The sequence below is a fragment of the Abrus precatorius genome, unplaced genomic scaffold (genome assembly GCF_003935025.1).
Source record: "Abrus precatorius isolate BTA unplaced genomic scaffold, Abrus_2018 Scaffold4, whole genome shotgun sequence".
Lineage (NCBI taxonomy): Eukaryota > Viridiplantae > Streptophyta > Magnoliopsida > Fabales > Fabaceae > Abrus > Abrus precatorius.
Window position 1 is genome coordinate 16,855,182 of NW_020874384.1, and position 20,013 is coordinate 16,875,194.

At 35.7% G+C, this 20,013-nt stretch overlaps 3 protein-coding genes across 4 annotated transcripts; 2 read left to right on the top strand and 1 right to left on the bottom strand.

Moving 5' to 3' along the window:
- The first annotated feature begins 69 nt into the window (after positions 1-69).
- LOC113864982 (cellulose synthase A catalytic subunit 1 [UDP-forming]) lies at positions 70-5,948 on the top strand. 2 transcript variants are annotated; one of them, XM_027499269.1, is made up of 14 exons: positions 70-286; positions 441-636; positions 720-898; positions 1,224-1,341; positions 1,428-1,617; positions 1,928-2,194; positions 2,296-2,641; positions 2,850-2,987; positions 3,058-3,183; positions 3,494-3,706; positions 3,829-4,093; positions 4,260-4,456; positions 4,574-4,924; positions 5,045-5,948. In XM_027499269.1, the coding sequence occupies exons 1-14, from the start codon at positions 203-205 to the stop codon at positions 5,627-5,629; spliced, it is 3,255 nt and encodes a 1,084-aa protein (XP_027355070.1). In that variant the 5' UTR covers positions 70-202; the 3' UTR covers positions 5,630-5,948. The 2 variants fall into 2 exon arrangements, with proteins under 2 accessions (XP_027355070.1, XP_027355071.1); XM_027499270.1 differs by lacking the exon at positions 3,058-3,183 and having other exon boundaries at positions 5,045-5,904.
- Positions 5,949-7,042: 1,094 nt separating this feature from the next.
- Positions 7,043-11,542, bottom strand: LOC113864983 (adenine nucleotide transporter BT1, chloroplastic/mitochondrial). Its single transcript, XM_027499271.1, has 3 exons — positions 10,696-11,542; positions 7,890-8,051; positions 7,043-7,785 (listed from the first exon to the last, which is right to left on the bottom strand). The coding sequence occupies exons 1-3, from the start codon at positions 11,227-11,229 to the stop codon at positions 7,312-7,314; spliced, it is 1,170 nt and encodes a 389-aa protein (XP_027355072.1). The 5' UTR covers positions 11,230-11,542; the 3' UTR covers positions 7,043-7,311.
- A 2,149-nt stretch (positions 11,543-13,691) lies between these two features.
- LOC113864984 (EG45-like domain containing protein) lies at positions 13,692-14,510 on the top strand. The gene is made up of 2 exons (XM_027499272.1): positions 13,692-13,788; positions 14,227-14,510. Exons 1-2 carry the CDS (start codon positions 13,692-13,694, stop codon positions 14,508-14,510), a joined length of 381 nt encoding a protein of 126 aa, XP_027355073.1.
- Positions 14,511-20,013: the final 5,503 nt, after the last annotated feature.

Here is a 20,013-nt window from a genome sequence, read left to right on the forward strand (position 1 = left end):
CGGCACCGGGAACCAGTCCATCAGGTAAAGTAATAACCATAAAACAGAGTGAAGTGGCAGGAGCTAGCTGGACTCTGAAAGTGAAGAGAGAGAGAGAGATGGCGTATTGAATGGGCGAAGATTTTCACGCTTTGCCATTGCCTTTGCCTCCAAATCTCTCTGACGATTCTTGATCTGCACTGTCCATAACGAACTAAAGAAGATGGAAGCAAGTGCTGGGATGGTTGCTGGTTCCCATAAACGGAACGAGCTCGTTCGGATTCGTCACGATTCTTCTGACAGTGGGGTTAGTATTTGAAACTACAATGTTGTTATCATTTTCTGCATCTGTATCAGATCTGGCTTTAAACTGTTGAGTTTTGGTGTTGATTAGTTCGATCTATGTGATTTTTATGAGAAAATAGGTGATTCTGACTTAGTGTGATTGCTATGCTTTGTAGTCTAAACCCTTGAAGAATTTGAATGGGCAAATCTGTCAAATATGTGGTGATACTGTTGGATTAACTGCCACTGGTGATGTGTTTGTTGCTTGCAATGAGTGTGCCTTCCCTGTTTGTCGTCCTTGTTATGAATATGAGCGAAAGGATGGGAACCAGTCTTGTCCTCAGTGCAAGACTCGATACAAAAGGCACAGAGGTTAGTTAGGTTTATTAATTGTGTTAGTTTCCTTTTTCGGTGTGTTTGAATTTTGATTGGAATGAGATGATTGTGGATATCAGGGAGCCCTCGAGTGGAGGGAGATGAAGATGAAGATGATTCGGATGATATAGAGAATGAATTCAATTATACCAAAGGAAATACCAAGGCCAGGCGGCAGTGGGAGGAAGATGCTGACCTCTCTTCGTCTTCTAGACGTGAACCTCAACAGCCGATTCCCCTCCTCACCAATGGCCAAACGGTAATAATCTATTAATCCATTTCAGGCTTTTCACAGTGGATGCCTGATCTTACTGTAGTTTTTGTCTGCATATTTTTACTTCTCACCGGGTGTAAAGTCGTGTGTGAGAAGAGAGATAGAAAAAGAAGGGATGAGGTTGAATAGAACTAGGAATTGTTTCGAATTGTGTTGCCTAAACTATTGATCTTTCTATGATTGACTCTTACTTCTTTAAATATGTTCAGTTGCTAAGCTAATGCATGCCTTTTTCAATCCTTCATATGGACAGTCGGTTGGCCAGTAATAATAACCATCTGGTTGTATTTATTTTTCTTAATATGGTCAGATGTCTGGTGAGATTCCATGTGCTACACCTGATACTCAATCTGTCAGAACTACTTCTGGTCCTTTGGGCCCGTCTGAAAAAGTTCACTCTCTTCCCTATGTTGATCCAAGGCAACCAGGTATATAGTTAACTTGAAGTGATGCTCCAATATGACTTTTGATGGCTATTATGAAGTTTTGATTGACTGAATATTTGTCATTACAGTTCCAGTACGAATTGTGGACCCATCAAAGGACTTGAATTCTTATGGTCTGGGAAATGTTGACTGGAAAGAAAGGGTTGAAGGTTGGAAGCTCAAGCAAGAGAAAAATATGGTACAAATGACTGGTAGATACACTGAAGGGAAAGGAGGAGACGTTGAAGGGACTGGTTCTAATGGAGAAGAACTTCAAATGTGAGCCACTTATGCTATTTTGTTTGATGTTTACTGACTAGATGATCATAATTTGGGAAGTATTGCAGAAATATTTGCCGATTTAAGTTACACAGAGTTTTCTTTGAATAGCTTTCAAAATCATTAAAGCTGATTTACTTTTTTCTTTCTTACAAAGATTGTATTTTAGTTACTCATGGACGCTTGGTTGTGTTACATTACTATGATTTTTTAACTTACATTCAGAATGTAGAAGTTTCAGTATTTATGCTGTTTGAATTTCATTTCTTTTATTTTAAGTTGAATGGTCAAATGATTTTGTTCTTCACAGGGTTGATGATGCTCGGCAACCTTTGAGTCGTGTGGTGCCAATTTCTTCATCTCAGCTGACCCCTTACCGTGTTGTTATCATTCTGCGATTGATTATTCTTGGCTTCTTCTTGCAATATCGTGCAACTCACCCTGTGAAAGATGCATACCCACTGTGGTTGACATCAGTTATTTGTGAGATTTGGTTTGCTTTATCCTGGCTCTTGGATCAATTTCCAAAATGGTCTCCCATTAATCGTGAGACTTATCTTGACAGGCTCACTTTAAGGTCTGGATTACTCATTTATTCATGTTGTGTTGGACTTGGCACTGTGGTTTAATTATGATATGGCATTTTCTATATCACTAATCTTAGCATGTCTTTTTCAGATATGATCGTGAAGGAGAACCATCACAGCTAGCTCCTGTTGATGTGTTTGTTAGTACAGTGGATCCCCTCAAAGAGCCACCACTTGTAACTGCAAACACTGTTTTATCTATACTCTCTGTTGATTACCCTGTTGACAAAGTTTCCTGCTATGTATCTGATGATGGTTCAGCTATGTTGACGTTTGAAGCACTATCAGAAACAGCTGAGTTTGCAAAGAAGTGGGTGCCCTTTTGCAAAAAGCACAATATTGAGCCAAGAGCCCCCGAGTTTTATTTTGCCCAAAAGATTGATTACTTGAAAGACAAGATCCAACCTTCCTTTGTAAAGGAGCGACGAGCAATGAAGGTTGTTCTTGAGGCATTGTGTTTCCATTTTGAGTAAAATTTTTATGTCTAGACAACATTTTTAACATACCAAGTGAAAACTTAGTTGACAACAAAAGCATGCTGTTCTATAACATAAGCATATACAATATTCTTTGCACCCCACAACCATGGCCCATCTTTGTGTACATGTGTATAGAAAATTAAATATAGATTTTTTTGCTTAACAGAGAGAATATGAAGAATTCAAAGTACGGATCAATGCCCTTGTAGCAAAAGCACAGAAGATGCCAGAGGAAGGTTGGACAATGCAGGATGGAACTCCTTGGCCTGGAAATAATCCTAGGGATCATCCTGGAATGATTCAGGTATTGCCATTTTCTCCAAAGTGCACGTATAATCTTCTCCCTTTTAAGTTGTAATATTTGTTGTTTGCAGGTGTTTTTAGGTCATAGTGGAGGGCTTGATACAGATGGAAATGAGCTGCCTAGACTTGTTTATGTTTCTCGTGAGAAGCGGCCTGGCTTCCAACATCACAAGAAGGCTGGAGCTATGAATGCTTTGGTTTGTCATGCCGAAGCTTCTTGTTTTATCTGTTTTATGGATTTGCCCGACTTATACCCTTTTTTAATGGCAATGTCCTGTGTCTTGTGTTGCACATATCAAGATCATGGCCTTTAGGTAGCAGTAGGTTTTGGTCATATGATTATTCCAAAAATCTCTGAAAAATAACATACAAACTGATGCTGTGATTCAACGTAGTACAATGATAGATTTCCTTTATTGTGACATGGTTGGGCATGGTTGTGGTTTTCATTTACCAGAAATATATGTTCTGAGTGTATCTAACCTTGGTTTATCTTGGGTGATGTAGATTCGAGTTTCTGCTGTCTTGACCAATGGTGCATATCTTCTGAATGTCGATTGTGACCACTATTTCAACAATAGCAAAGCTCTTAAAGAAGCCATGTGTTTCATGATGGATCCTGTTCTTGGAAAGAAGACATGCTATGTGCAATTCCCTCAGAGGTTTGATGGCATTGATTTGCACGATCGATATGCCAATCGCAATATTGTGTTCTTTGATGTAGGTCTCTTTTTTTTGTGTTTGTGTAATTTTGTTAAGTTGCAACAAAGAAAATGTTTTCTTTGCTTGCAGAGCTGCCTAATGCTTTGGTTAAGTTTAATTTCTTTTTTTGTACCTATCAGATCAACATGAAAGGTCAGGATGGTATTCAGGGCCCAGTGTATGTGGGAACTGGTTGCTGTTTCAATAGGCAGGCTTTGTATGGTTATGATCCTGTTTTAACTGAGGAAGATTTGGAACCTAACATTATTGTAAAGAGTTGTTGGGGTTCAAGAAAAAAGGGAAGGGGTGGCAATAAGAAGTATGGTGACAAGAAGAGGGCGGTTAAAAGAACTGAATCCACCGTTCCCATATTTAATATGGAAGACATAGAGGAGGGTGTTGAAGGTATGCTATTATTAAAAACTCTTGTTTATGGTTGTTATGCTTGTAGAATTTTGTATGTTAATTTATTGCCCTCTGTATCCCCACTGATAAATTTCACAGGTAATTTACAAAAATTTGCTATAGTTTGTGTCTTATCCTTGGTGATATGGAATGCGTCCTGTTTCAGGTTATGATGATGAAAGGTCACTACTTATGTCTCAAAAGAGCTTGGAGAAGCGTTTTGGTCAATCTCCAGTTTTTATTGCTGCTACTTTCATGGAGCAGGGTGGCATTCCACCTTCAACCAACCCTGCAACTCTTCTTAAGGAAGCAATCCATGTTATCAGCTGTGGCTATGAAGACAAGACAGAATGGGGCAAAGAGGTGAGCATGTCTATCATTGAGTTTTCCATTCCTGTCCTCTGGTATAAGGAAGTATGAGACGTGACATTAATGAGTTGCTTGTCTAGTTATTAATTAAACATTTTCTGGCTTCACCAGATTGGATGGATCTATGGTTCCGTTACTGAAGATATCTTGACTGGGTTTAAGATGCATGCTCGTGGTTGGATTTCCATCTATTGCATGCCACCTCGCCCAGCATTCAAGGGTTCTGCTCCTATCAATCTTTCTGATCGTCTGAATCAGGTGCTTAGGTGGGCCTTGGGTTCAATTGAGATCTTTCTAAGCAGGCATTGTCCCTTGTGGTATGGCTACAATGGGAGGTTGAAGCCCCTGATGAGACTTGCTTATATTAACACTATTGTCTACCCCTTTACCTCAATCCCATTGATTGCTTACTGTACACTCCCCGCATTTTGTCTTCTCACAAATAAATTTATTATTCCCGAGGTAAATGATTTCTCCTATCTCATTTTATTACTGAAATTTATAATTTCTGATGTGGTCTGATTGTCAATGTCAACTTTCTAAATTTTGGAAGTCCAATAACATTTGGTTAATCTTACACAGATAAGCAACTTTGCCAGCATGTGGTTTATTCTCCTCTTCGTCTCCATTTTTGCTACTTCAATTCTTGAGCTTAGGTGGAGTGGGGTCAGTATAGAAGACTGGTGGAGGAATGAACAGTTTTGGGTTATCGGTGGGACATCAGCACATCTCTTTGCCGTGTTCCAAGGGCTTCTAAAAGTGCTTGCCGGGATCGATACAAATTTTACTGTTACATCAAAGGCATCAGATGAAGATGGGGATTTTGCTGAGCTTTATGTGTTTAAATGGACATCACTTCTCGTCCCTCCTACAACGGTGCTTATTATTAATTTGGTAGGGATTGTGGCTGGTGTGTCCTATGCGATAAACAGTGGTTACCAGTCTTGGGGTCCACTATTTGGCAAGCTTTTCTTCGCTATCTGGGTCATTGCCCATTTATACCCATTCTTGAAGGGTCTCTTGGGCAGACAAAATCGTACCCCAACCATTGTTATTGTTTGGTCCATTCTTCTTGCTTCAATATTCTCCTTGCTGTGGGTGAGGATTGACCCCTTCACCACGGACTCCAACAAAGCATCAAATGGTCAATGTGGCATCAACTGTTAGTTCTCTTAAGAGATTCATTTTCTGTTTTACTATCCCATTTTGTTTGCAGTCCTGTATATAGAAAGAATTCAACCTATCATAGTTGTTCTGGAGGATTGAACACCCCTCCTCCCCCCTCCAAATGCCTGAATAGACGGGACGGAACCCTTTCTGTATCATTGGTGTTTCTATTGTTTATTTATTCTACATGTTCCTTTTTGGTCCTTACAAGAATAGTAATGTTGAGATGTATGTTGCTGTTATATTTTTTGTCCACGTAATATAAATTGTTTACGCGAATAATTTAATGAAAGCGAACATGGTGTTGTGTTGTTTGGTTCCTTTGTGGGATTGAGTGTCCTCTTTTCGTTCCCACACATAATTATCAATTTAAAAATTAAATGGTAGTTATCAAATCGATGCAATTGTCTCAAAATTATGATAGATATATGTCTGCGTGCGGATGCCATAATTATTTGTAGGTGTTGTGTGTTTCCTTTAGATAATGCTTAACAACTATGATAGTTCAAAAATTAATAGAACGTTTTCATTAGACACTACGATAAAAATGATCATATAAACTTTTAAATTATTTTTAACATACAATTTTTAATCTTTGAAAACCGTTATATATTTGCAGAAATTAAGAATAATCAAATTTGTGAGTTCACCAATTAAATTTGTTTTCTGAAGGATGCAAATTGCCGTGATGTTGGTTTTACGTTATTATATCAAAGTACTAGGATTATGACCTCCAGAGTCGCTACATTGGCGGCCTCTTTATAATAATTATTTTATTATCTTTTTAAGGCTTTAGTGTCACATAATTTTATCTTGGACTCGTTGGGTTGAAGAATAGCTGGGGAAATCACGTAAGTTTGATGAATTGATGACCAACACTACTAAAGATGCAATGCCAAAGATTATGACGACCAGAGCTAAGCAGATCTATTACCAAGAATTTAGCGCATTGGTCTTTTGTTATAACCTTCATTCCCACCATTTTTAGAGTGGAATAGGTAGTCGCTTGCCACTATCACAATTTTGTTACGATTTTGTACAATTCAATTTTGGTTCTATTCATTATTCATGTCTGTGTTTAACATTGCTTAACTATTGTTCGTTACCGGGAACTTTCATGTATTAATTCTCACAAGAAATTTGCCCACCATAAGTATAGGTTTCTGTTATACTTTCCCCACCGATATCATCAAAATAACAACTATTGTTGACATTAAAATTCAAAGATTTACAACGGAAACTAATGGCTTCCTCAGAATCAAAAGTCTGGAATGTCGCAACATACCCAAAAAAAAATAAAAAAATGCAACATGTGCTGACAAAAATGAATTAACTTCATCAGAAAACGAACACGTTTACATTGGCCAATCAATGATCACTTAATTGTATATGGTCAAATTCCCAAGAACTAGATTGTGACAATTGATTTTGACCTTAAAGATGAGCAGTTAAGCCACGAGAAAGCCAAGACACAACAATGAAATGCTAACTTATATAAACGAAAAATCATTATTCCATTCTCAATTATAAATGGATTTATGAAGGGGAAAAGTTAACCGAATATGCATGGAAAAAATTCAGTAACATCAAAAGAAATCCAAAATAAGTTAACTGAATATGCATAAACAGAGTATGCAGTCCTGCCTCTTGACCTCAATGGAAACCAAGTACTTCAACTCATCCTATTCCTCATCCTCGTTATCTACCAGTATCCTCTTGCATGCTTCGTAGCACATGAAAGATATTCCGGCGGCTGGCACCAACTTCATGCAACTCGGTCCCAGCCCTCTATATAAACCTTGAATCCCTTCTTGTTCTAGTATGCTTGCAAGGGCATGAACCACATTCTTGTAAACCTGCCTTCCACTGAGAGCTCCAACTTGCATATGCTTGCGAGCCACCTCGAGTGGAAAAGTTGCACTACTAGAAATAGCACCAGCTGCTGAACCAATCAAAAGGGTTTCAATGTTGCCAATCTTCTCTTGTTTAAAAATTTTCCGGTATGCCTTCCGCAAAGTGTCGTAGGCAAAGTAATTGGTAGCAGAATATGGAATAACTCCAATAAGACTAGGTGCGAGGCCCCTATAAAGTTCTGCAGGACCCTCTTCTTGAACTATTTTCAAGAATGCATCGAGCAGACCATCGTAAACACCTCTCTGCAAAATCACTAGTCATGCTTTAGTTTTCCCTTTATTTCTAGGAAGGATGTAAAAACATGAATATGGGAAAACAAAGTTCTTTACGTTTTTTATGTACGTACCTGGATAGTTAGTCGAGTCTTGAGTAATTCAAGAGGATATGTGCATATAGTTGAACTCACTCCAGCACATGCACCTGCAATCAATGATGCAGGAATTGGGAGTTTGGACTGCTCCCCGGGCTTTGGGGATAGGTTCTTGTTTACTGTGTCGTAAGCAAATAGCTGCAGAAACAGGTGAAACATATTGAGATACATAAAAACTACCATGCAGAATTAATCACTGTCTGATAGATTTTTAATGCTTTTAACATTTAGAAGCATGGTTCTCTAACAAAACATTAACAAGCACAAAAAGGCTGTTTTTGTCTGGGGAAAATCAGAAAGTATCAACGACAGTTTCTTGTACACACAAAATTGGACCGAAGAATGAAACGTGAAACAAATAGTTGCAAAATTTCTATAGCTCAGAAGTTTAAAAATAAGATTTTATGTTTTTCTTCTCTGAAAACATGTAGAATATTCCTTCAATGCAAAAAAGGCTCTTGTATGATGTGTGTGGACTTGTATTCTATCCCTAATTCAGATTAAGGAAGCTCATCATGTTAGGTTAGGCATCTAGGAGTAAGACAATTAAACCCAGTTACTAAAAACCATGGTCATCAAAAGCCATACTGACTGGCACCCATAGAACTGTTAAACATCCAGATTCAAGCCCATAAGTGAAGAGGTAGAGACCACATAGAAAGTCATTATGTGTGTTTGGAATGTTAAAAATAGGAAATGATTTGATTTTAAAAAATCCCATAGATTTCATTGCCTTTATTTTTCCCCAAATTTGGTAGCATTTGGTGGGAATTAATTTGATTATAAATTCAATTGTATAGATTAACCATATTATGCTTACTAAGTAGCCGATATAAAGGAAATCAAACCAACTCCATTTTCAACGAGATCCAAACACAAGATTTACCATTTTTTCTAGTGGGCTCCAAAACATTGATTTCTAATTCAAATCAAATCATTTCCTATTTTCAAATATTCAAAACACAATGTCTGGGAGTCAAACTCATTTGAGTACTTTGGGTATGCCTGACTTGTCAGAAATTGAATTTCACAAGTTCACATGCAGAAAATTAAACTAAAGCATACTTGCATATGGACTTGCCAGAAGGGCCATTTATATATTTAAGATCCCCACCTAAAAAACAAGAAAACAAGAACAAGGCACCATCATATGAAAGCTCTTTAGCAACATAAATCAAAGCAAATTAAGCCCTAAAACATAAAAGTAAATGAATTCTGAGAGCAAGAAACCAAACTATTTGTCATGAAGATCATTCCAGAGAAAGAAACATGGCCAAATGGTAGATTAAAGTACAAAAAAGCTCATCTAAAGTGAGCTTGTCTCTAGAGTTCACAGGGGTGTATCTACCCTTGATTTAATTTAGACTTTAAAGTATATCATAATCTTAACTCACTAAAATTCAAGCAAAAATGACTAGAAGACAAGCAAAAATATTGGAGCAAACAGTTGAAGGTACAGAATAGCATGAAAAGATATAGTTGCACAAAGTTTCAATGAGTAGATATCTTGACAAAAATGTTGAAAGGTGATCAAGTGTATGAGGCTCCCAACATAAGCAGATAGGTTGTTCAGCGAAAGAACCAATTACTACCTTAATTTGAAAACACGATAACAGAAAACAGAAGGGTTTGAGGGGAAAATTGGCATAAACTACCTATTAAGATGCGCTGTACTTCTGTACAACCATGACATTTGCAATGGTATATCATAGCAAATTAACAATTACTCACACTAAGTTTCTCTCTCCATATAAAATTATGCATTATATTGACTTTTGGGGGAACAAGAAAGGGGTCAAAAACCCAGAAAAAACAGAAACAAATGTACTAATGTAGGAGAAGCTACTTGGCTACTCCCCTCAAGTCATCAAGCAGAATCTAACATAGTCCCTTTGGAGGAGCTTGACGGAGTTGACACCAAAGTACCCTTGAGTGAGAAAACTGAGCTATAGCCACTCTGAAGCTCTATCTGCTTCTCTAACAGTATGACAGAGCTCCACACACCATTGCTGCCTGAAGATGTTGTGAATGGATCTACTAGAAGAGGATCAAAAGGGTGATAATCAATAGACCCGTGTTCAATTATTTCTTAATCTACAAGAGAATCAGCTTCCAACAAAACCCACTTAATCCACAATAGCATCCTAGCTCCAATCCAGAATGTTTAAACCAAAGTTCCGATGCATTAAATTCATTTTAGCAGTTGTTAAAGTCAATGCAACTCCTTTTATCATCTGAACACAACAAAAAGTATCTAATTCACTAATTCCTAGGAACGCTTTGTAAAACCAGAAGAAGATTCAGGATATAAAGCTTTGTGGCCATGCACTTGGAAAAACTTAAAAAATATGCTATCATGGCCTCCTTACCCAATAAATCACTCATCAAGCTTGTAGCTACTAGGCCAGAGACTTCCAATTAGGTGGATACAACGTTGAAAAAAGGAAAATAAAGCAAAATTTAAATCCAAAAATCTTGTAAACACTCTTCTTTATATAGAATTATAAAGAATGGCTCTTGGCCCTCCTAAAACAAACCCTTATAATAGCTGTAAATCCAACCCATAATATAAAGAAACGCACAAACAAATAAAAAAGACCACTCGTGGTATCAAAACCAATAATAAAATAGCAGATAGATTTATGAGAGCAGAAATAAATACATAAAATGATATCCATCAAGACACCCAATGGGAAAAAGTTGAAAAAGACAACCAAGCAAAGTATCAAGCATCACATAGGGGTAAATGAAACCAAAGGCCAGAGAAGCATGTACACATTACCTCAATGGCCTTGCTAGGAGCAACCCGAATAACATTAACAAGGTTACCCCTAAACAATCCCTTCCACCCATCAGTTTTCATAATATTGTTGAACACTTCAGTGGTAGAATGGCCACTACTCCCCACCATTAAGTGAGTCCTTATAGTCTCCAATGGTGCCACTGCAGTGCGAGACACAGCCCCTGCAACTGCTCCACTAAACAACCTTCTCAAAGAAGGGTTCCTGATCTTAATTTTGAGTGAAAGGCCACTTCTTTTCTTCTTGCTCTTAACCCTTTCCTCAACAACCTCATCTTTACCCTGCGATTGAACATACTTGAGGAACAATTCGTTAAAGGGCAGTTTCAGGCCACCATTGTCGCGTGAATCAGAAGGGTTATTGGGTTGCACCCCAAACCCCATTCCCATTTGACCAACGCTGGCAAACAAACCTCCAGGGTGATAGTACCCATTTTCAGATTCAAACCCCAAATTGTTGACAGAGAAAAACCCATCTCTTTTCTCATCAAATAATTGGATTCCCCTCCTACCCATCAACCACAAGGACCTTGGGTGTTGTGATGTGTGATAAAGTTTGCTTTTTTCGTTCTTCTAGGACTCAATGATGACTATCTCCCACGGTCATGGTTTAAGGGAGTTTATAAAACGGTCATTCTAAGACTGAATCGAAAGAATAAGGTTGTGAAGAGAAGTGGGAGAATGAAGGTGTGTGATGTGTGTAATGTGTCTTACGTTAAATATCGTGATCTAAATTCAATTTTTTTTTTCTTTACTGCTGCTGGCTCTTGGTGGGTTGAGAAGTTAGGTATTTTCTCTGCTTCGGTTGCGTTGCCGGTGGCACCAAATCCGAAACCTCAATTTTGTATTTACCAAAATAAAAACAGCAATATCATGAAAGAGAATAAGAGATCGTATTTTGACGTCGCTTGACTTGTTTTCCCCTAATGTTCCACACATTCGTGACCTTTGCATTTATTGTTCATACTATCCTATTCTTTTTAAAATCACAATCATATTTTAAGAAATAGTTTTGTTTGTTATTTATTTTATCTTTCTATATCTCTGTAATATTTTGGATTTTTGCCACAATTTTACTTTTATCAAAATGCTTATTGTTTATGGTATAAAAAGATTCGTGCGTTCTCAACTTTTTTCTAAATTGCTACATCTACTATTATTTAACAAAATTTAAATATATATAAAAAATTTATCCTTAAAATTATCACTCGATCAATTTTCTTAAATCATAAAAAAATATATTTTTGAGACTACTATTATAAATAAATATTCTTTTAAAAAATAAATATTGGCAAAATTAAATAATTATTTTTCAAAATTAAGTTAAATCAGAGCTTTTCTTTTTAAATGTGATAATGTATAAAGAGTTTCTTAAAGATTGACAGAACGATTGGATCCTAAAATTTGTTGCTGGTTAATTTACCAACCGGGCTGTTGGAATTATAGTTAATGATGTTTGTCTAAAACCCTTTTTCTATGAAAAGCTACCAACGATCAAAGCGTTGCTTTCCTCTGCAGAATTCAATTGCCTATTTGGGAAATTTTTGCGGGCACTGTTCTGTACAAGCTTGTTCTGTACGAGCTATGTTCTGTTGTTATCTTTTCTTTTCTTTTTTCTTGGGTCCAAATTCTGCTATTATATCACGTGTGGATATAATCTCTTTTGTTTTGTCAAACATGTGGAAATAAGCTATAGCCACGATATGTTCGTGTTAGTTTATTGGACTGCCAGCAAAGCTGAAACGTTTTGTTGGGGTCTACTAGGACAATAAAATAACACAACAAGTTCAAGTTTCTTGGACCAAAACAAAAACACACTCAAGTCTCTGACCCAAAAAAAAAACCTCAAGTCAAGCCTCGTCGGCACAGAAAAGAGGAAACTCTAATGAAACTGGGCCACGCTCAAATGTTGATGAACTAATGAGCCCACGGAAACCGATATAATATAATCCGAATTATATATAAATATGATTCTTTGTATCATACAATCTTGACCATAAAAAATTTTAAAAGTAATAATCATTTTAAAACAAATTAGTACTACAAAAATTTAAATAGTTGGATGAGAAAATATACAAGAAAACGAAGAGAAGGAAATGGAGAAGATCCATACTCTCAAAATCGAAACTCCCAAATTAATTAATTTCACCATTGACGCAAAAGTTGTTGCCAGAAACGATGGTCTAACGTTAAAGAGAATTGCAAAACCAGAAAAGCTCGAATATGTATCTTCGATTAATATTAAATGCTACAGTCCATAGATTTGAAATTAAACTATCATCAACTACCAGTAGACTGTGAAGTTCATGCACCAAAAGGACTTTGCTTTCTCATATTCCATTAAGACCTAGGTCGGCTGCTCTTTTAATTATATGGAACGGAAACTCCAAATTCCATTATTTTAACATAAAAATTAATATCATATATGATATTAAAAGAACAGATCTCTTACTTTATATATATATATATAGACACACATATTAAAATTAAATAAAATGAATATAGGCAATAAAACTTTTTCTCAAAATACTTAACACTTAAATGTACACTCTACATGAGCATGATGATAGATATTGGATGCTACGTGTAGGTATTGTGAAGCATCGCATTCACATTGACACGAGCTAATTCTTTAATGTGTCTCATCGTTATCCTGTATGTAGTTTACCACTAGGCAGAGTCATATGGGATGCGACTAACCTAAGGAAAACTCAGCCATAAGAATCTCATAATGCTCATTTAGAAGTTCTCCATATTCAAATAAATTTAACTGCGTGAACATGTCACATGTTGTAATATTCCTAAAAATAATAATATTTTAAAGTTTTAATGCCAAAACAATGTGATAAATATGAAAAGCTTGATACAGGAAGACATCATCATCATGAGCTTGATGGTTATAAATTGAGGACGTGCGGGATGTACCATTGAGCAAAATCCTAGCTTGGGTACCCTTATTCTTTCCCTTAACCATCACGATGAGGTTCTTTTCCTTTGTAATTTTTTCATCCCTATTGCTCAAATTGAGTCTTGGAGACGTTGGTACTGCTACTTCTTATGGACCCCCATACATACGTGAGTGAAAAATTCCTTTCTTTCTCCAATCTAAGTGTCCTACACACTAGTTGATATAAATCTAATTAGTCCATATTTCGATTACTTTAAAATAATCATAAATTTATGTTTATTTTAGTATTATTAATGTGTTTGATAATGCTTTTGACAGCAATTGTAACTTCAACCTAATTTAAAATAGCTTTTGAATTTCAAACGTGTGTACAGAAGTTTTCAAATCAGAATGCAGACATATACTAATTATAACTTCTGCATCATATTCATGTTTATAAAATTTTTAACATATTTTCAAGGACACGCTTTATTTATATGTTTTGGAAACAGTAGTAGAAAAGTATTATTAATAAAAAAAATTATTGTATTTTCTTTCAAATGGATGACAAAAGGGTCACGTCTTTGTTAATTAATTTATCCTAAGTGTTGATATTGTTTGGGCAGCTACTGCTTGCGGTGGAAATATGGCAAGGCAGTTTCCGCCGGGAAATCTTTTTGTGGCTGTGGATGAAGGGTTGTGGGATAACGGTGCAGCCTGTGGAAGGAAATACAGAATAAGGTGTGTTAGTGGAAACAATAAACCATGCAAAGGTGGTAGTATTGATGTTAAAGTGGTTGATTTCTGTGCAAGTTCACCATGTCCCAGCACCCTCCTCATGTCAAGTGATGCCTTTGCAGCCATCTCGCGATTCCCTCGTGCAAAAATTAATATTGAATTTACCCAGTAAGTTATGTGTATGTGTGTCAAATTTAAAGACGATATAAAATTTGTTTACTTTTAAAAATTAAGAAACTTTATTAGATATAAAAAAAAACAGCTGGCTATATACAGGGAATACAAATTAAAAAATCAAAAGTATTATCAAAGCTTAATATCCTGTTGATACTCCATGTCATCAATCATCATCAAATTAATCAAGTTAATTGAATGTTGTTCATGCAGGATATGACTTTAATTTCCGGTCAAACGTCACGCTCTATGTACAACTCAAACGACATAATCGAGGAATTAGCAGCGGATTTGTTGAAGAAAACTCCAAAAGAGAATGTGGGAGTGCTGTGTAACCAAGTTAATTCCTGTACTTGATTGAATATTCAATGTAGTGACGTGAATATACTGTTTTTGTTTAGTAGTAAGCAAGATTTCGCTTCTTGAAGCCAAAGCATTGATCTAATAAAACACTTTTAGCCTGTGCTGTTTCAAAGACAGATTCTACCAGTGCCCATGTCACAAGCAGATTAAAATAGCATATCTTATAGTTGTAATTCGTACAAACATTAAATCACATTTTAATATGAAAATTATAACGCTTACAATTGGAATAAATATATGTTTAACGCACTCTAAACACACCCTCCCATGTGCTGGAATGGCTAGACTCGCGTCACACTACAATGTATTTGAAATAGAAATTGAACATGCACAATAAGAATCTAAAACTAAAGAATTCAGATACCAAGGCAGTGTAATCTGTGATCTCTTCACTACACGACCAAATTAATTAGCGACAAAATGTGCAGCTTGTGATTTCATCACGTACACAATCAAATTAAGCGGCAAAATGGTGCAAGAATTTAATGCATTCAGTCACAGGCACAAGAAGCACTTCAGTATTTCAATCAAATGACGTATTTCACCAATGTTGGGGAGGTTTTTGGATTAGGAAGCAACTTTTGCGAGAGTATTTTATATATGGACTATCAAATAGTGTTATATTTAGAGTTTTATTTTTTACTGCTTCCCTTCCACTTTATTTTTCCTCTCTATGCATTACATCCTCCCCTCCAAACCCCCAACCAAACAAGATGTTAATTTGCACATGCCTAAAATATTAAATTAGACAAGATTGACACAAAAAAACTAACATGAAACAACTTGGCTATCTTTCTGTTTTGTTTGTAATTTCTTCTTAGGAATGCGTTTATGCCTCATCTTTATCTTTTCCAGATAACTTATAACATAAAAGACAATGTTTTAACTGATACACATGCCATATGTATAGTAAAATTGATTGATTGTGTATACAATGTTAGTGGGTTAAATCATATACCAATGCTAACCGCATTTTAATGAAAAAAAAAAAAAACTTTCTTAGTCAGCATTTCAGAAATCAATTATCATCTGCTCAGTGGATTGGTAATGGGATCATTTTAACAACATTGAATATTCAAACGTTTCCTCTACCTGGCTTGTTTTATTCATGAACATGCTGGAAACAAAGGATGTTCCAATATTATCGCCGGATTTGAATGGATTTTGACCATGAATCTATGAGTAGCCATCCAAGATAAGGCTTAAGCCTCTCCACTGAGTCAACCCCATTTTAGGCTAGGTCTCCTCCAATTACATTCAGCATGGGTGGATATTACATAATGGGTCGTTGCAAACTTGAGATCAACATCCAGCATGGATAAATCCACCACGTATATCTTGCAGGCATAAAATGAGTATATCAAGCACGCCAGTTAGCATGTGAGGAGAAAGTGGTGGGGAAGTGAGCAGCTTAGTGCAGCATAGATAGATAGGATAAATAACCGTATGATCTGTAGTTAGTGGCAAAGTGTTAATTTTCAAGTGGTGCAATTAAGCACAATGGAACAACCTCATTACCATATAAAAATTCAGGACCATAATAATAATCTCTAAAGTAATGACGGCTAAAAATTAGAGGCAGGATCCAATTTGGTTTTTTCTTATTCTCTGCTAATGTTTTATGCACAATGATGCAACATTCAATTTGAATTATCAAATCAAACCATTCCTCACGTTTAACAATCTTTTCATAAAAAGAATGAATCTTAATCTTGTTTAGAAGAGAAATTAATCATCCCAAAAATAAAAATAAAAAAATATTTTAAAAAAATCTAATTATAAATAATATTTCTGAAAGTTTAGTTTTTAGCTGAATTTAGCATCAATGTCAGATATTTATGTAGCTAACTTCACTTAAAAAGATAAAATTTAGTTATTATTGTAAACTTAATGCATAAAGCCAAATCCATTAAGTTAAAATTAAATTATTGATAAACCAATGATTAACGATAAATGTCACCGTAAAGTGTTAACAATTGATTGGCTTAAATATATTTGATTTTATATATATAATAAATAAATTATAGAAAATTAGAAATAACTTGTATAGTATGTGTACAACTTACTTAAAAAGAATAGAACAGTTGTAAAGCATGTCCTCGTTTCCCAACTTTTTAAAGGTAGAAATCAAACAATGTGAATAAGCAGAGAGGCACACGCGCAATCGCAAAGCAAGAGAGGCCAAAGAAAATGAAGAGATACGCAAAAATAAGGACAAGAGTCTCCACGACAGCCCCTAAAATGCTGAGACCATACATATTTTCTAGACATGAGCCTCCTAAACCATTTTCTCAACCAATGTTACATTGGCATCAGCTTCAACTTATGATATATACTTTAAAATTTATTATTATACTCAATATTTGTATCGGTTAAACATAGGCTCCAACTAATTGAAGAGGCCAAGTGTGCATAAGTAACGTTCCAGAACAGAGAAATGCCAGGAACATGACAAAGAATTCATTCCTTATTATACATTTCTCTCCGCTTACATTACCAGAATGGGGCAATATAAAATTTGTATCCTACTCTCAATGGAACATGGTGCTATCATATATTCATATTCTTAAGGAATTAAGAAAAAGTAGTGTATTCAAATCCGGGATAATGTCGAACCAAGCCTCAATCACCTTAAATAAAAATAGTCGGTGTTGTAAAATCCATACGGGACAAATCAATCATCTTTAAGTTTAATAATTCTAATATTTATGTAGTCTTGTTAGTATTTACCATTTTGATTTATAAGCACTTTAACAACATTAATATTGATTTACAATCTATTTGGATAACAGTTTATTACTATTTTTATAAACTCTTTCAAGCACATTTTAAATATATTTTTAAAATTTTCTTCTTTGTGGCAATGAACTGGCGCCTTAGCAGCAAAGATGAGGTAAGAGAAGTTTAGTCTTCACTGTGATGCAAATGGGGACAAATCAAGTGTAAACAAGAGACAGTAGGGGTAAAAAGAGAGAGAGAGAGAGAAAAGATGAATGGACCTTTTAAGCAATGAAATTCGTCCTTATTAAAAATGCTAAAAATTCATATAGCTGGCAAGAAATGACGGCAGAAGCTGGAGCAGATTCTAGAGAAGAAAACGTAACGATGCCGATGAATTAGAACAACGTGGTGCAAGACAAGCAGCACCGAGGCACCTTCTTGGCAAAAACTGTTCCAATTTCTATATTCCATAAAACATTTATGCAAAATTATAACGCTAGGAAAAAGAAACAAGTGAATGGTTGCTACTGGACGTAGGAAATATATTCTAATGCAGATAGCCAAATCAATTGACTCACTGAAAATATGATATTAGCATCGCTGAATTAAGTAGGAAATCCACGTGTAAGTCCATAAAGGATAGTTCAAGCGAAGTAGAACATAGTTTCATAATCATGTAGATGGGAAGACAAACAGAACCACTGAGAAGGAGAAGTAAGAAAAGGAATTCTTGCAAAGCATTTTTCTGCCTTGTGTCTCGGGGTAATTTGGTTCGTGACACAAACATTACAGAGATGATGGATATGAAAGGTATGAAAAGGAATTCAGAGTGCACTGTGTTTATGTATACGATTTCTGTTGCAATTGTTCTTGGAGCATCAAATGTGTACATTTTATTTCTTATAGTTTTAAGTTTCATTTCTGGAATCTGGGTAACTGTTCCAGACAACATTCTGAATTTCTGATGGGGCTTCGATTATCCGCTAAATCCTATTTCAGAACTATTTTGTCCAGAGCTGCAATAAATTAATGCCCAGTTTGGATTGATTTAATATCTTATTATATTGTGGTTAACTTTAGATAAATAATTATATTTATTATCTCGGACTTATGTGATATATTTTAATGAATATTTTTTATTTTATAATAATATTTATATTTTATTAGTTTGTTAAAAAATATTTTTTAACTAACTAAATTGTAAACAATAAAGATAGGGATGAAAATTTTGGTATACACAAGATATAAAAATAGAATCGAAGTTATTTCTAACCTAAAATAGTTACATAAACCTCACTCTTTATCTTCCCGGAATTCAATTAACTTTTTAGTCCTATTTGTCGGTGACCATCACGGTACTGAATCTTCTGGTGCACCTAACCTAACCAGAGCTAAAGCAACCAACTTATTGTCGATTATAGCCCATGATTACTCACACTTTGAGAAAATCAAGCCCATAACCTACCGCAGTTGTGTGTATGACATGCCATGATTGAATTCGTGCAAGCGTGTATGTGTATGGGTACCGCTGAAGTGAATTCGTTGATGGGAGATGCGTTTTTTCCATAAATGGTAATGATCTGCTAATCGTCAGCAACCGCAGGCAATTAATTAAATCTCAAGTTAATATCTATTTTAGTCCAGAAATATTAAGCACCGATCATTTTAATATCTGACTTTCTAAAAAAAATTTTTTAGGGACCATGACATTTAGACATTAATTCTCCCTCGGCTGGTACCATGAATAAGCGCAGAGAGTGAATGGATGTGTTATATATTAGCGAACCAAAGCAACGGCAGGTGCATTGAGTCTTTGAATCATAGTGTTTGAAGTGATGTTTAACAAAACTATGCTCTTGCTTTCAACTGTAACTAAATTCAATAGAGAAAAGCAATAGAGTAACGCCAGTTACATGTATTTATCGCGGGTTAAAAACAAACGGTGCTACAGATAATACTGGAATCCATAGACGATCAGACACAGCGCAAACTTAGCTAGATCACACTGCATAAAGGCAGACAAAATTATTGGATATTTAACAGTTTGATCACTTTTCACAAATAAAAGTATTCAATCTTTTTGGGGTTATTGGACAAACGAAATATCAGTGGACATGCGGGGAATGGCGAAAGAGAGCGTGATTAGATCATGACATCAAGCATTGAAAATGTAGATACCAACAAGGTTTATGTGTAACTTCAGGCGTCCATTTCATAACAGTCAATTAAATAACGCGATTCCACCCAAAACCGGCTTATACCTATCTCAACGTTTTGAATTACGGTTCAAAATTGAGAAACGTATGAACCAAATTTCTCTCACGAAAACGCCATGACAACAGTAGAATATACATTCATATGGCCATGTTTCAGCCGACAGAGCATCTGACCCCTAGGCACTGGCGTGGATGTAGGGC